Source organism: Mesoplodon bidens, assembly GCF_964165515.1.
Source record: "Mesoplodon bidens genome assembly, chromosome: 4".
Lineage (NCBI taxonomy): Eukaryota > Metazoa > Chordata > Mammalia > Artiodactyla > Ziphiidae > Mesoplodon > Mesoplodon bidens.
Genome location: NC_138160.1, coordinates 47284415 through 47300653, shown reverse-complemented (window position 1 = coordinate 47300653; position 16239 = coordinate 47284415). Strand labels below are relative to the sequence as shown.

The following is a 16239-nucleotide window of genomic DNA, read 5'->3' as shown; positions in this document are numbered from 1 at the left end:
TGGGTCTGAGACATGGAACGATGTGACGCAATTGGAAGGAAACATGATATGTTTTTTTAGAAAAAGGATAAGCCTGGGAGTTAAAGTATGTAGGCACCTTCATGGAATAGTTATGATGATGATGGATGATCATCATCATCACCTAATACCTGTTTATCACTATGTATCAGATGTTGGGTTTTTTTGGGGGGGTTGGGGCTGGTTTTTGGTTTTTTGTTTGTTTGGCCACGCATCCCACTCAGCATGTGGGATCTTAGTTCCCCGACCAGGGATTGAACCCGTGCCCCCCTGCAGTGGAAGCATGGAGTCCTTAACCACTGGACCCCCAGGGAAGTCCTCAGATGATGTTTTAAGTGCTTTGTGTATAACATCTCATTTATTCTCATAATAATTGTTCTGGTTATTTCTTGCTATATAACAAATCACTTCAAACTTAGTGGCTTCAATTACCGAGTTTTTATTACTTTTCATTGTTTTGCGGGTCGATTGGGCTTGGCTCAGCATTCTCACTTGGAGTCCCTTATGTGGTTGCAGTCTGATGGTGGCAAGGGCTGGAGTCATCTAAAGGGGCAACTACCTGGATGACTAAGATGGAGTCTTCCTTCTCAGGTCTGGCTCTGGGCTGGCGTGGCTGGCAGAGCTGGAGACCGGCCACGCGCGCACGTACACTGGCTCATACCCTCTCTCTCCTCTTCCTCCTCATCTCCTTCTCTCTGTCCCTCTCCCAGCAGCCTCTCCATAAAGTCAGCATGGGCTTCCTCCTAGCATGGCAGTCTCAGAATAGTCAGACTTTCTTACAAGGTGGCTCAGGGAGCCCGACAACATGTTCCCGGAGGCCAGGGTGAGAGCTGCAGTACTTCCTGTGACGGCCTCCACAGTCAGGCAGCATCCCTTGCTGGTTACACAAGCCAGCTCAGATTCAGCGTAGGGCAGTGTGGCTCATTAGGAGGCATCTTTGAAGAGCAGCGACCACGGTAAACAATTTTACAGATGAGGAAACTGACACACTAAGAAGTGGGAATAGAGGATTTGAACTCAGAGTCTGGTTCTTAGTACCTGGGTGAACTTGGGAAAATGATTGTCTCTCTAGGTATCCCGTTATATGGAAATGAGGAAATTGGAGGAGATGATGTTGAAGGTACTTCCATTTCTCTCAGCCTTTAAGGCTTTGGATTTAGATGATGGGCCTGAGAATGAAAGGAACAGACTAAGTGAAAAAGCGTTCTGTAGAAGACAGTACTTTGAAACAGTGTTGGTGGAGGGAAGGTACGTGGTGGATGGGGAGCACGTAAGGGTTACTCAAGGATTCAGTTGGATTATTGTATTCAACGTCTAACAGTGGTCAGCTCACATGGAACACCTATTGAACAGCAGGAAAGAGTCGCAGATTTCAGTCTGGGACACTGGAAGATGGGCCCACTGAAGGAAATGGCAGTAGTCATAATAAGCACTGCTTCAAATAGAAAAATGGATCCACCGATTTTGAAAAAGTTCGACATGACTAGCACAGCATTCCAACGGGAAGAATATCTTTTAGTCATTTGTAAATAAGGTGCTAAAATTCAGGTTACAAGTGGTCCTTAGAGAGTGGTGGCCCTCCGAGAGAGTCTTTCTTTGTGGATGTCCCAAATTAGAGGATGAAGAGAAGAAGGCAACAAAGGTACGGGCAGAGAAGTGGGAAGAAAACCTTCATAAAGAAGCTGCAGGTCTTGGGAGTGAGGGAGAGGGGAGAGGGTGGTCAAACAGTGTTGAACGCTTCAGAGAAGTTGAGGAGAATGAGAGACTAGTGAAAGGGGAGCGCCTCTGTATTCTTCCAGAAGCAGTTTTAGTGGAGTCTTGGGGGTTTAGCATCTTTCTTTTGTAGAGGATTAAGAGGAATTTAGGAAATGAACAGAGTGGGTGTGAACTGCAGCTGAGGACTTTGGCAGCAAAGGACCAGTAGGAGCTCAAAGAGGCAGGGAGGCAGGGATTACCTGGCTGTTTCTGATGAGGCTGTGCTCTCTGAGACGGACATACCTGATGCAGAAAGACTGAGCAGTCACCCGGTCAGCAAGTCATAGACGTGCCGAGCAGTAGGTCCAAACTGAGATGGAGGGGAGGTAGAATGGACAGAACTTAATGCTGAAATAGAGGAAAAGCTAGATTCCCCTCATTTCTTACCCATAAGACCTCTTTAGGATAAAAGTTTCAGAATAATGCTGTCCCAAACCAAATAAGAAAGATCATTTTTTCCCAAAGGAATTTAGATTTCTTATTTAGCTCTTCTTGTAAAAGGCCTGATTACCCTTGAGCTCAATTCTGTATTCTTAAGAGCCACTCTATACCTTTACACAATCATAAAAATGTTCTCCTCTGATCAAAATATAGATCCCGAAATCTGTACACAGGACACTGCATTCTTTAACCATACACAGTGCATTAGCTTTCAGGGTTTTTTTTTTTCCCCCACAATCAGATTTATCCCCACCCTTAGATTTTTAAGATTGTGGAGCTCAACCGTATATAACAATAGAAACAAAAGGAGCTGAGAATAGCAATGCCACACAGGTGAGGAAATGTAACACTTCCATTTATGAATTCTGGACATTAATCGTATTTTATAATTACAGTATGCTGTTATGTTGGACTGAGGAAGAACTTCAGCTATGTCTGTGTTACCGGGGAAACCACTTGTTTTGGATTTGACAGAGGGAGACAATTAAAATGCCTGATTGCCATTTTTAGAGCAGCTTTTATTTTATTTATTTAAAATTTTTACAGCAGCTTTTATTTTGAAGAGAAGTCAGAGAATATTAAAATTCATAGAAATGACTCTGAAAGGATTGGCAATTCTTATTTAAGAATGACCTATGAATTATGTAGAGTTTTATGGTGGTTATTCATCACTGTGAGAGGGGAAGCCCATTCATCTTTTCATGCGGCAGCCTCAGCTATAGGGATACCATTATTAAATGGCGTTTACCAGAGGTGAGGAGGAAAACCTCCTCCCCAGAGGTTCACCCTTGCCAACCAATCACAGAGCAACCTGGGCCTAGTCCACACCCCCTGCCCTGTCAGACCCAGGGACGCAGTGTGATTGGTGCATAGTTGGGGTTTTGTGGGAGGGGTTTCTTGTCACTCTTCCTGGCTTCCCTGCAGTTCCTTATTTGGTAGCTTTTGACAGAACTAGTCTTTCTTGCAGCTAAGCATCTTGACATACATTATTCATTAAGCCCTGGAGCTCAGGGAGAGAAAGATGCAGACCCTTAGATCTTTAGATGTTTCTTTATCACATGAATTGTCTTTATTCAGAATAGTGGTTGAATTCTGTTGCATTCTGGAGTTTTACAAATGGAATGCATTCAATGGGAAACCAACTGGATGGGATCTAATGCGAGGCTTTCTTATGTGTACCTAATTACCAAAAATCTTTAAAAACCTACATATTCTGTGCTTGTGGAGATGGTTAAAGTATCAAGGTTTTGAAGATACACATATATTAGAATTTATTGTCTCTCTATATAATCAATCAAAAATGCCTGAAGCAAACTATTTACTGTCAGTATCTTGGGGCTACATAAAGGTAAGATTTATTTAGCCTTTGTAAACTCCTGATTACTCTGAGTACATAACTAATAATTTTAATAAATTACAGTGGAGTTAAGCTTTCTAAGCAATCTTTTATTTTTTCCTTAGATGTAAACTACAGAAGAAATATGGGTTTTTACCGGTCAAGATAAGGAGAAATTGTAGAACTTTTATTAGTTATAATTTGCATGTTAAAATAGCTTTTTAATGTTCAGCATTTATTCTATTTTGTCATGTGGTATAAATTTGAGTTATTCTTTTAAGTATCAAGGTAATTAAATAAATTCATTGGAAATAAATAATTGGGCTAAATTATAACTGGTACATGGGCTCTAATTAGTATGTAGCACTTAAAGTTTATAAAAATTAATTTGTGGCTCTTTCTAAAAATCTGTACTGCTTTTACCTGATGAAGAGTATGTTTTTTTTCACCTTTGGATATAAAGCTCTAGATGACATTAAAGTTGACATTACTTGACTCTTCAGGTGATATCTTATTAAAATGAACACTTGATCATCTGTTTGTAAAACTGGAAGATGTAAATTTATATGATACTGCTATTTTTGTTAATCTCAAAAAATGAATTAGTACACTGCATTTAATAAGATTGTGTTCCTGCTTGGCAAGCTTCTTACACCTGCCCTGTGGTAATGCTAACCTGGCGATCCTAGCTGTTAAATAGAAACCTGAAGTAGAAAAACCTTTTTCAGTTCTAAAGGAGGCATCACTTCAGAAATTGGAATTTATTCTGGAATATTTGAACAAATCACAATACATATTTTTAAAGAATCCTTTTCCATTACTTTAAGGATGCTCAGATTGTAATATTTTGCATTTTCTTTGTTTCTTTTTAAAGGAGAATTTCCTCTTTCCTGTGAGATTTACTCTCATTCTAAGCAAACTTATTTCAGTTTTAGTTGTCCGAATAGTCATGATTTTCCATGTCCCTTTAAATCTAGATGGTCCAGATTTTTGTAATTTTCATTATTTGAATTGCTAGCCATTTCTTGGTTTAAAATGTTTTTTAAATATAGAAAAATGTAGAGAATAATAAAGAAGCCCCCCCCTCCAGTCTCCCTAGAAGTCATTTCTTAGCTTTTAGACAGTTCATTTTGATAGCTTTTTAAAGGGCTTCACATTTGTGTTATAATTATGAATAATACCTTCAGGAATCTAAACACAGAATCTTAGTGCTTTTTGAGAAAATTTTTGCTGGAAAGCTTTATGCTTTTAATACCATATTGCTAAAAACACTTAGGAAGGACCAATATAAATGTATTTAGTCTTATTATGTATTTTGAAAGGTTTATTTTTATACAACTAATACAGTATTTATTTTAGCTTTTAATGCTGATATCCACCAAAGTTGTAGTGTATCACAGTGCAGCATATTCAAATGATTTTTAGCAGAATGTTGTGGGGAAAAATAAACATTTACTTAATATTTAAACTTTACCACTTTCTTAATTATATACTAGAGTATATATAATATACCCAGTAGCACATTGGCTTGAGGGGGAAGTACAGGGATTAAATTTAAGAATACTTTAATTTTGTTTTATTATTTAATTTTGTTTCATGCACAGTCTTAAATATAGAACATAAATTGGAAAACTGGAGTTTAAAAAGCAATATACAGTATTCAATTCAACTGCACTTTCACTTTCTTTTATGCTTTGAATTTGCTGCATACAGACATTCTGATGCATAATGAGAACAAAGGATTTGAAAGCATTCACTTAGAGATCTTCCTCTGTTTTTCTTTGTTGCAACAATAATTCTACATATTATTTCAGACTATTTAGACCAGAAAGAATCAGAATAACTCATCAGCCAAAAATATTTAGAGGCCACTTTTAAAGATATCTAAATGCTCAATTAAATTGCTCTGCATTTTGCAGCCAGTTCTTTTGAAAAGCAGTTCTGTATTTTGTCACTTCTAAATCTATAAATTGAGAACCCATAACAGTGTTCCTGAAAAAGTACATTTTATTACCTTTTCTAATCATTTTCCCCCTCATGGCAATTATATATCATTATCTTAATAAATGGTATGTAGCTATCTTAAAATGAGAGAAATTCCAGTTACATTTTAAAATGATTGTTGAATGGTTAAGTTTATTGTTCTTTAGCACATCCTGCTGTGCACTCCAAGACCAAACTGTAAGAGCAACTACCAGTTGAGAAAACTCTGATGGTAATTTTTGTGGTTATTAATTTAGCTTCTCTGGACTGTATGTTTTATATCAATAGCAAATAAAGGAAGCAATATTAATTCCTCTTAGAAAGTGCCCTTACGTTATAACGTAATTGACTCTCTGGAAATTGTCTTTAGGAAATCTCCCATACTCTTGGGAAGAAAGAGGACTGCTTAAAATATTGTGTCATCTAATTATGTTGAAAGGAAATGTTGACTTCCTTGGAGCACCTCACAAGTGGGAGGGAGATAAGTGTGCCATGAAGGGTTTCTCCACCCATGCTTTTGAGTTTGGAACAAAGGCAGAAGGGTAGTCTGGGAATATATGTATATGATTCAGAAATAATCAGTAGAATATAGTCTGTCATTTATCAGTCTACAATAGAATCCTTTCGCTGGCATTTTTTTTTTTTGCCTCAGTTATCTGTACCAACTGGCTATTTTGATGAGTTGTGTAATCAAACTGACAGGAAAAGACACCTCGTTCTTCATATTCTGCCAGATAAATCCAATAATTTGTGTGGCATATCTGCAGAGACCACGCAGTTTTTCTGCTTGGGCGTATGGCATCATATTTCTCCTACCAGGTTGCTTACTAGTTAGAAGGTGTCTCTATAGAAAAACTGAGCTCCTATCTAACTTTTCCAGAGGCACCAACTCCCCCACGCCCCACCAAGGTTGCATTGTGTTTTAGTTACATTGAGAGAAATTCACGGAGGGCAGGTGGACAGTGGTTCCTGTATGACACACTGTAGAAATGCTAGGAGTGGCTGATAGCCTTACCTATTCCCCCAGCTTTTAAGAAAGGACTTTGTCATGACCAGGCAGTTCTTAATAGCAACTTTTATCTCATAGCACAGACAATTTCAGGTCAAAGAAATATTTCATTAAATAGATGTTTAAGGTGTTTAGCAGACTCTCTTGAATATATTTTGCCCAAAGAGTAGATTTTTTCCAAGAGTAAAATTTCATTCATTAAACAGGATTTACTTACCTTTGGGCCTTTATGCGTGGTATTATTGTTATATTTTTGAAGAATGGTGACCATTTCTTATATGAATAATACCCTAATTATTTTTTGGAATTGGTAAGGGAGCTAGATATTTAGATACATATTTTGTGTGAGCATAACTATAGTTAGATCTTCCATCCATTTGCCCTGCAATGATAAAAATCAGCTATCACTATAAAAGGGCCCAGGAAACTGGAAGATAGAAAGAACTCAATGTTGAGCACCCACTATGTGCCAGTGCGAGTTAAATAATCTAATACATTCCTGGTTGATAGTCTATAATTTACTTAAGAAAATATAACTTTATAAAAAGATCAGCAGAAAATTTTTTGAACACTATTGGAAATGTCTTCATGAACATTCTTGGAAGGTTCCAAATTTTATTTTTTCCCCAGCGGATCATAATATATAATGCTCAGTGAAAATAAGCAGCAACCCATGTTTCGTACACTGCATGATGCCAGTTTTAAAAATATATATACAACCTTGTGACTTATTTATTTTATAACCGGTTGTTTGTACCTCTTAATCCCCTTCTCCTATTTTGCCTATCCCTTACCCTGCCCCCCACTCCGGCAACCACTAGTTTTTCTGTATATGCAAGTCTGTTTCTGTTTTGTTATATTTGATCATTTGTTTTGTTTTTTAGCTTCCACATATAGGTGAAAACATACAGCATTTGTCTTTCTCTGACTTCTTTCATTTAGCATAGCAGCCTTCAGGTCCATCCATGTTGTCACAAATGGCAAGATTCCATTCTTTTTTATGGTTGAGTAATATTCCACCAGGTATGTGTGTCTATATATATATAGAGAGAGAGACAAACACACACATATATATGATATATATATATATATATATATATATATATATATATATCATAAGATGTAATCTACAGCACAGAGAATATAGACAATAAAATTACAATAACTTTGTATGGTACAGAATCTATAAAATGTTCAGTCACTCTGTTGTGTACCTGAAACTCATATGATACTTTTAAGTCAACTGTACTTCAATAAATATATATATACAAATGAAAAAAAAAGGCATAGAAAGAAATATAGCTATTTATATATGGTTATTAGCAGTAGAACAGTGGGGTTGTACATGAGTTCTAATTTTTTCTATATAACTTTCTAGATTTTTTATATCCCATATGCATTTTATAATCAGAGCAAGTTATAAAAAAAATACACAAAGAAAGTGAACTTTGTGTTCCTGAGTTTGAGAATAACCTCTCTCAACCTGTAAATTAAACAACCAGAGGCATTTCTTTTGGTTGTAGCCAGTTCTTCAGTTTTGACTGCAGGAGAATGCTAATATGCATTTCTTGTATCCAAAAGTCTGTTGAAATTTTTTTATTGATCTCTCTCAGTACTTTACAGTGATAAATTCTTATACCTAATCTAGGTGGTCAATAAGATTAACTCTGGAAGCTATTTGCCAAATTATCTTGAATTAGAACACCTTGGTATGAATTATGCAGAGAATCAAGATTTTTTTTTAAATTCTAATAAACTAATTAAATACTGAGTTAGAATTACATTTCAGACATTACTAAACAATGAGCTCACTACTCTCTTTTTCCAGACTTAAATGAGGATTTATGGGGAAATTCAAAATTTTAAAGGCTACTAAATATTAGAGTAAGATGTGACGTTTTTGGATCAAGTATCTAAGAGTTACTGTATGTTAATGTATGTTAAGATAAATATTAAGGTATATTAAAAGGTCTATTTGGGTTATTTTGGAAGTCAAAGGAAGATACATTAAGAAGCAGTTGAAGTAGTTGAGAAAACCATAATTCAAAAAGAGTCACGTACCACAATGTTCATTGCAGCTCTGTTTACAATAGTCAGGACATGGAAGCAACCTAAGTGTCCATGGACAGATGAATTGATAATGAAGATATGGCACATATATATAATAGAATATTACTCAGCCATAAAAAGAAATGAAATTGAGTTATTTGTAGTGAGGTGGATGGACCTAGAGTCTGTCATACGGAGTGAAGTAAGTCAGAAAGAGAAAAACAAATACCATATGCTAACACATATATATGGAATCCAAAAAAAAAAAAAAAAGGTTCTGAAGAACCTAGGGGCAGGACAGGAATAAAAACACAGATGTACAGAATGGACTGGAGGACGTGGGGAGGGGGAAGGGTAAGCTGAGACAAAGTGAGAGAGTGGCATGGAGATATATACACTACCAAATGTAAAATAGGTAGCTAGTGGGAAGCAGCCGCGTAGCACAGGGAGTTCAGCTCAGTGCTTTGTGACCACCTAGAGGGGTGGGATAGGGAGGGTGGGAGGGAGATGCAAGAGAGAGGGGATATGGGGATATATGTATATGTATAGCTGGTTCACTTTGTTATAAAGCAGAAACTAACACACCATTGTAAAGCAATTATACTCCAATAAAGATGTTCAAAAAAAAAAAGAAGCAGTTGATGGATGGAAAAGCATAACATCATTGAGAATTCTGGATTTTGATAATGCCATGTAGTGGTGGTAGATAAATTCCAGGTGGTAGATAAATTTCTTTGGATAAAATAGGCACCGGAGCACCAGTAAAATAAACTGTGAAGCAGTGAAGTTTCAATTGAACAGGTCAATGTTCAATTGTTTTTATGGGACTTAGGAAGATAGATTGGTAAATCCTGTGAATGTTTGAGAACCAATAAATCCCCACTTAGAAGAAACTTTACAAAGGAAATATTATATAGTATCTATTCAAATATTTTCTCCATAGTTCTGGGAGAGTACTCAAATAAATCTATTCAGTTTTGCTTTGGGAGAAAAGACTACATTTTAACCTCTGACCAGTATACTTACTCATTTCTGCTAATGACAAATTAAATGATAAAAACATACCATGTTTTATTGTGTGGCAACCCTTTTGTAGGTTTATAAATTCATTTTTTTCTCTTCTCTAAATACTAATAATGCATGTTATTTTTTATGCCTTTTTTCCCCTTAATTAATGTCGTCCTTGAGTGTCTCAATCTGTGCTGTCCAATATGGTAGCCCCTAGCTACATGTAACTATTGAAGTTTAAATTAATTAAAATGAAATAAAATCCAGAGTTCAGCTCCTCATTTGCACTAGCCACATTTCAATTGCTTGATAGCCACATATGGCTAGTGGCTCCTGTAATGGATAGCAGAGATTATAGAATTTTTTCATCATTGTAGGAAGTTCTATTGGATGGGACTGATCTAAAGAGTCAGGACAGGTTAAAACTTCTTTGGCATATTTTCTGTAACTTAACATATGCTTATGTTATTTCACTTCAACTTTCTTCTTCTGTTATTTCATTTTATCTTTCTGTTTTTCAGTTTAAAAGGATGCTTAATCGAGAGCTCACCCATCTCTCTGAAATGAGTCGGTCTGGAAATCAAGTGTCAGAGTATATATCAAACACATTCTTAGGTGAGAATAACAATTTAAATGCAATTTTTTAAAGTTTTTTTGCATTGTTTGTTTTTGGAAGCAGACTGGGGTGCAAACTTATTTTGGAAAGAAGAGTTAGGAATTCCATTTTTTTCATTCATCATATTAATAATTTGAGCCTCTAAGCTTTAGAGCCTAAGGTGACAAAGTATGTTTGTTATCTTTTTGTTTTATTCAGGACTTCAGGGATTCTCTGAATTAAAGTTGTATATTGCCCGTTTTTCCAAAGTACTCAACTGTAAAATGTATTTTATAGAGAGATCTATTCATGCACTCAAGAAGTTCTTGTTAAATGCCAGTCATCATTGCTGGGCACTAGGTATTTAATGATCAATTAGAAATGGTCCCTAAACTCAATGAGTTGATAGTCTAATGGGCACCATGCCTGGTAGACTGGAGACAGATAAATATAACACAATAGCTAAAAAAAGCTTGCTGATAATAGCTGACAGTATGGTGTGCTGGGACACCACTACCCCACCCTCCATCCACAGAAAGAAAATGCAGTAAGGGAAAACCAATAACTTGAACACATCCTTGATCTGAATTTACTTTCAAAACAAAACTGTCATAATAGCTAATTAGCACATTCACTAAACAGACATTTGTTGAACACACACTCTGTGCAAGGACAAGTTAAAGGAGCTCACTGTCTTGAAATAGTGAATGAGTGTACTGAGACATCTGATGTCTTATTTGAAAACAACAATTAGCTTTTGTGAATCTGATATTTAGTTATCAGGTAATATTGGAGGTACTCTGTGCTCCCCATAAAACCTTATTGCATTATTCCCCCATCTCACTATCGTATAGAAAATGTAAACTAGCAGTAGCAATCTAAGTCCTTCACATATGCTGTGTATGCTCCCACAGAATGACCCATTTCAATAAGCTATTAGGTTCACACAGTGCTGTTTTTATATTTGTGCACAAAGTTTCTGCCATTTCAAAGTAGGTATTGAAACTGGAGTTCTTAATTGGCAAGAGCAGTGTTCTCACCACTAAGTGAATTTTAAATAGGGATGAAATCGATGAGCAGTGGAAATAACCAGTGTCTTTTGCCTTTTCCAAGTCTGCTATCGTAAGTTTTTCAAAAGACATAATCACTGAATACATTTGATGTTAATTATTTTTCAGTGGAATTTATTTGCTTAATTTTGTGTTTGAGAGTATCAAATTAAGTCCACATCAAATTATAAATACTCAACTTCTTTAAAAGGAGTTTTACTTGGAAATATTTCCTAGAATATATATTGATCACTTAAAATCCGCCGTTATGCATGTTATAATAAAAAAAAAACCCAGGTAGAATTAATAGTAAATGAAGAATTTTTTAAAAAATTTTTAAGATAAGCAACATGAAGTGGAAATTCCTTCTCCAACTCAGAAGGAAAAGGAGAAAAAGAAAAGGCCAATGTCTCAGATCAGTGGGGTCAAGAAATTGATGCACAGCTCCAGTTTGACTAATTCAAGCATCCCAAGGTTTGGGGTCAAAACTGAACAAGAAGACATCCTTGCCAAGGTAAGACAATTTCAAGTATCCTGATCAGAAATACGCAGTGAACTTTGATACCTTCTCTTTTAAATAAATGGAAAAGTTTATTAATTCATGGGAGGTTTTTTTTTGGAAGATGGGAAAGCCCTTTATAAAGCTTTTTCTAAATCAATTGGGTTTTATTAATATGTGGATTTAGACAGGCAGTTTGGTGTTATTATTAATTTTCTTTTCTTTTTGCGGTACGTGGGCCTCTCACTGTTGTGGCCTCTCCCGTTGTGGAGCACAGGCTCCGGACGTGCAGGCTCAGGGGCCATGGCTCACGGGCCCAGCCGCTCCGCGGCATGTGGGATCTTCCCAGACCGGGGCACGAACCCGTGTCCCCTGCATCGGCAGGCGGACTCTCAACCACTGCGCCACCAGGGAAGCCTGGTGTTCTTTATTTTTGCATCTATATTTGTTTCTTTGACCTTAAACAATTAAAAAGTCTTTTAGGAGAATAGTTAAGGTTTTTGAGAGTAGGTTTTAACTATTGGAGAAATACTTTGAGATCGATATTTCAAGTATGTAAATATGTTTTATTGTCAGAGACATAAGGTTAAGCAACACCATTCAGTTTCTAGTATGCTTAAGCGGATTTGCCTAAAGTTTGCCTGTACTTACATGGTGCATCATTACATTTAAAATGATTTTTTTAAATTTAATGATCTTTTCATTGAAGTCAATAATTTTTAAATGATTGTGTTCATTGTTTCATGTTCTACTTCTGCAATCAGATTTGTTCTATCTTTCGTTAACCCCAGGAACTAGAAGATGTGAACAAATGGGGTCTTCATGTTTTCAGAATAGCAGAGTTGTCTGGGAACCGGCCTTTGACTGTTATCATGCACACCATTTTTCAGGTAATACAGTTAAGTTCTATCACCTCTCTTTTATTTGGTGACATAACGTCCAGTCTGTGAATTGTGCATGCATTTTATCTTCTTCACTACTTACCCTCTTATACTTATTTTGATACTTTTTTCAAAATAAGGATACAGAAAGGTTAGCATATGGGTAAAACACAAATCACTTGTGTTATTTTTTCCATTGAAGAAAAAGATGTGATGTGGGCAAATTAAAGCAATTCATTAAAATAATAGTTTAAAAATCATCCACGTGATCCTGACTTGCATAGAGAATGGAGTGCTAACTTTACAAATTGAATAAGCCCTTTGCTGACTAATCTTAGGATGTCATTTCTTCAGCCACTGTCTTGTGGACTGCTCTCTTCTTCACATCGGTTTCTCATTCTTGTCAAGTTTTTGCCCCAGTTCAGTGTTAGGATTTATATGAGACATTGCAGCTATAGATACCCTGGGACTTGGAAGGGCAGCTCCAACCCTCGAGAGGATATTGTGTCTCACTTGTTTTGATCAATGGTGTTGGACTGAAGCTGCCTTCAGGATCCCGGGACACAGATACTTTGATAGTTGGCAGCTCATTCCTGACACCATATAACTTGAGAAAAGCATTGCTGGGCTCCAGAAGGACAACTGGACTCTGGTTTTGTCCCTGAAGTCCCTGGATCATCCCAAGGGTTTTCATTGTCCTCACTAGACGTTGAGAGAGTGCTACTCCCATTTCTGGGTTATCCATAGGCAACACTGGGGGTGATCTGTTGTTGCTGTTGTTAACATACTGTATGGAAAATCTTTTCTATAAGGACAAACTGTTAAGAGAATTTCTTCTCCCGCAGGAACGGGATTTATTAAAAACATTTAAAATTCCAGTGGACACTTTAATTACATACCTAATGACCCTGGAAGATCATTACCACGCTGATGTGGCCTACCACAATAATATTCACGCTGCAGACGTCGTCCAGTCAACACACGTGCTGTTATCTACACCTGCTTTGGAGGTAAACCTGGTTTCTAAACCTTTGAAAACACTAAGTTGCCACTCATAATGGTTTCTTCAACTTTTCTACTGAAGGGTGCACAGGGCAAACGATAATCGACTTCACTAGAAATAGTATTGAGTTATGGGGGTGAAATGTCACTGTGGTAAATAAACAGTTGAGTCTTCGATGAATTTTGTCTGTGATAATTAATCAAAGATTTAGGGATTCATGTGTTTTATGATAGTGCTTCTTTGAAATGATCTAGTGGACATTCCACAAAGCAAATCTGGCTTCCTCAGTTTTCAGTTAGTGTGGGGTTTTTTGAGAATTTAGCGTGAGGACTTTTTCATTTATAGTTCAAAGATTATTTTATAAAATATCAATACTAGCAATGCATTGGTATTTTTCACAGAACTTATTAGAAGGAAACACATCTTTAATGTTACCAGATCCTATGAAGTTGTTCCATTAAATGTTTCGGAAAGCAACTTGATTTCCTTCATTGTCTGGGAGAGTGATTCTCTTTGCTAATATATTTTATAGTTCGGATTGTTTCATTATAAAACTGTGTTAATACGTCATCGTTTGAGTGAGGGGTTCTCAGCTGGGGGTGATTTCCCCTTTTACTCGTACTCCTCCCTTCCCCCAGGGACATTTGGCAAATATGTGGAGACATTTTTAGCTGTCACAACTCGGGGGTACATGCTGCTGGCATCTCATGGGTAGAGGCCAGGGATCCTACTAAAAATCCTGTAATTCACGGGATGGCCTCCCATAACGAACAGTTATCCGGCCCCGAATGTCAGTTTTGCTGAGATTGAGAGTCCCTGTTTAGAATGGAAGAAAAGAAAATAATTGCTCATGTCATTAATTTTATGCACATTTTCAGAATATCCTTAAACATCATCTTAAATACTTTTAAAATAAGCTCTTATTTTCTATAAAAAATTTGTAGATGCTCCTTTTTTAATATTTAAACAAATATAACCAATGGAAAAGGTTTGATCATGAGTTATAATAAAATCAGATATTGTCTGGATTTTTTCAGGCTGTGTTTACAGATTTAGAGATTCTTGCAGCAATTTTTGCCAGTGCAATACATGATGTAGATCATCCTGGTGTGTCCAATCAGTTTCTGATCAATACAAGTAAGTAAAGCATACTTATTTTTGCAGAAAAAATTTTCCTTTGTACATTTTAGAATAACTGAGAGTCTTTATAAACTTGGGGTGTTTCCAGAGCCATAATGTTCTCTTGAGATGTGCAGATAGGCGTTTCAGTGATAGCATATGTTAATGTAGTGTAGCTCTAAAAATTATTTTCATATCCCACGAGGCATATGATGTTTGAAAAACGTGCATTCCAGTACTTCTCTAGAAATAATTTATTACCGTATTAGTAGACAACGGCAATCAAAAGTGAAAGTTTGCCGAAAGATCTAGATAGTTAGATTGCCCCTAAAGTTTCCAATAAAAGAAGTTATCAGAATAAATGTTAAATTCGTCATTCTCTGTAGGTTGTCATTTAATCCTCTCCAGAGGCTGTAACTCCTTTTTCCCTCTCCACCACCATGCCCTGCCCTGTCCTTTCCTTTTTATTTTATTTTTTTATTAGAAATTTCTCCCTTATTTATTTATTTATTTATTTATTTTTTAAATTCTCCACACAGCATGCAGGATCTTAGTTCCCTGACCAGGGATTGAACCCCTGCCCCCTACCAGTGGAAGCGTGGTGTCTTAACCACTGGACCGCCAGAGTTGTCCCTGTTCTTTCCTTTTTAAATCTCCTGCTGAGGGCAGTAGGAACTTCTCTTTTGACTAACTATCTCTTTTTATTTAATATTTTTAACCATTAATTTTTTCTCACTGGTGACATTTCATAAAATGCCATCACTGAATTTGGAAATATAAAGAATAGTAGACTGTTCAGCGTGTGACACCTCTGACACAGCTGCATAGAAAACCTCTGTAGGGAATGTTAGTGGTGCTTGAGCTAGGCCTTTGCAAAGAGGTTAAGCTTTACAGAAATTCTGTTCTTTCTGTACTTGAAGTTAACTGGTAAATAATTTACGTGTACCATTCATTATTAAATTCCCTCACACCATGGTAGATTAACATTACAAAGTCAGTTTTATATGTGAAAAAATAATGTTCAAAGTTGTTAGTTTTTTTTTCATATCTGTTAAGAGTTTGCCTCTCCTTTTTGCCATGAGTTGTGGATAATAGTCTCCTCGTGCCCCATAGCAATCTAGCTCTAGTAGCATCTCTGCCTTCACCATTCATTCACAACACAGCCAGATTTAAAGGAAGAATTTAAGTATAGCCTTGTTTTGAGAGATTTAACTCAGATCTTTTGGATTATTTACCTATTTGTGTATTTTTAATAGCCTCTGTAACATATGCACATAATAGCCCTGTAACAAAATGTACTTTAGTAACTCACTCATGTATAGGAGGATTGAAAGTCATGGATTTCCAAAAATGTGTGGATAGTCAGTACATTTTAGAAGTCTGGTTTATGAACTTATTTATCTAGGATTAGACAGGATAACATTTCATGTTTCAGCCACCTTATGAGAACCTATAATGGGGTGCTTTTAGGAGTCACCAAGACATTACTGTATA

General features: G+C 36.4%; 1 protein-coding gene across 5 annotated transcripts in view; it reads left to right on the top strand.

Annotated features, from left to right (window-relative positions):
* Positions 1-16239, top strand: part of LOC308616889 (3',5'-cyclic-AMP phosphodiesterase 4D) — a 575090-nt gene that overhangs the window by 547268 nt on the left and 11583 nt on the right. For 4 of the 5 annotated variants that reach the window (XM_081233383.1, XM_081233381.1, XM_081233382.1 and 1 more), the window contains 5 exons: positions 10121-10214; positions 11585-11757; positions 12534-12632; positions 13469-13633; positions 14664-14763. In XM_081233383.1, coding sequence (XP_081089509.1) covers positions 10121-10214; positions 11585-11757; positions 12534-12632; positions 13469-13633; positions 14664-14763 — 631 coding nt within the window. Of the gene's footprint in view, positions 1-3253; positions 3563-10120; positions 10215-11584; positions 11758-12533; positions 12633-13468; positions 13634-14663; positions 14764-16239 lie in introns of those variants that run through there. The other variant, XM_081233384.1, reaches the window with a different exon arrangement.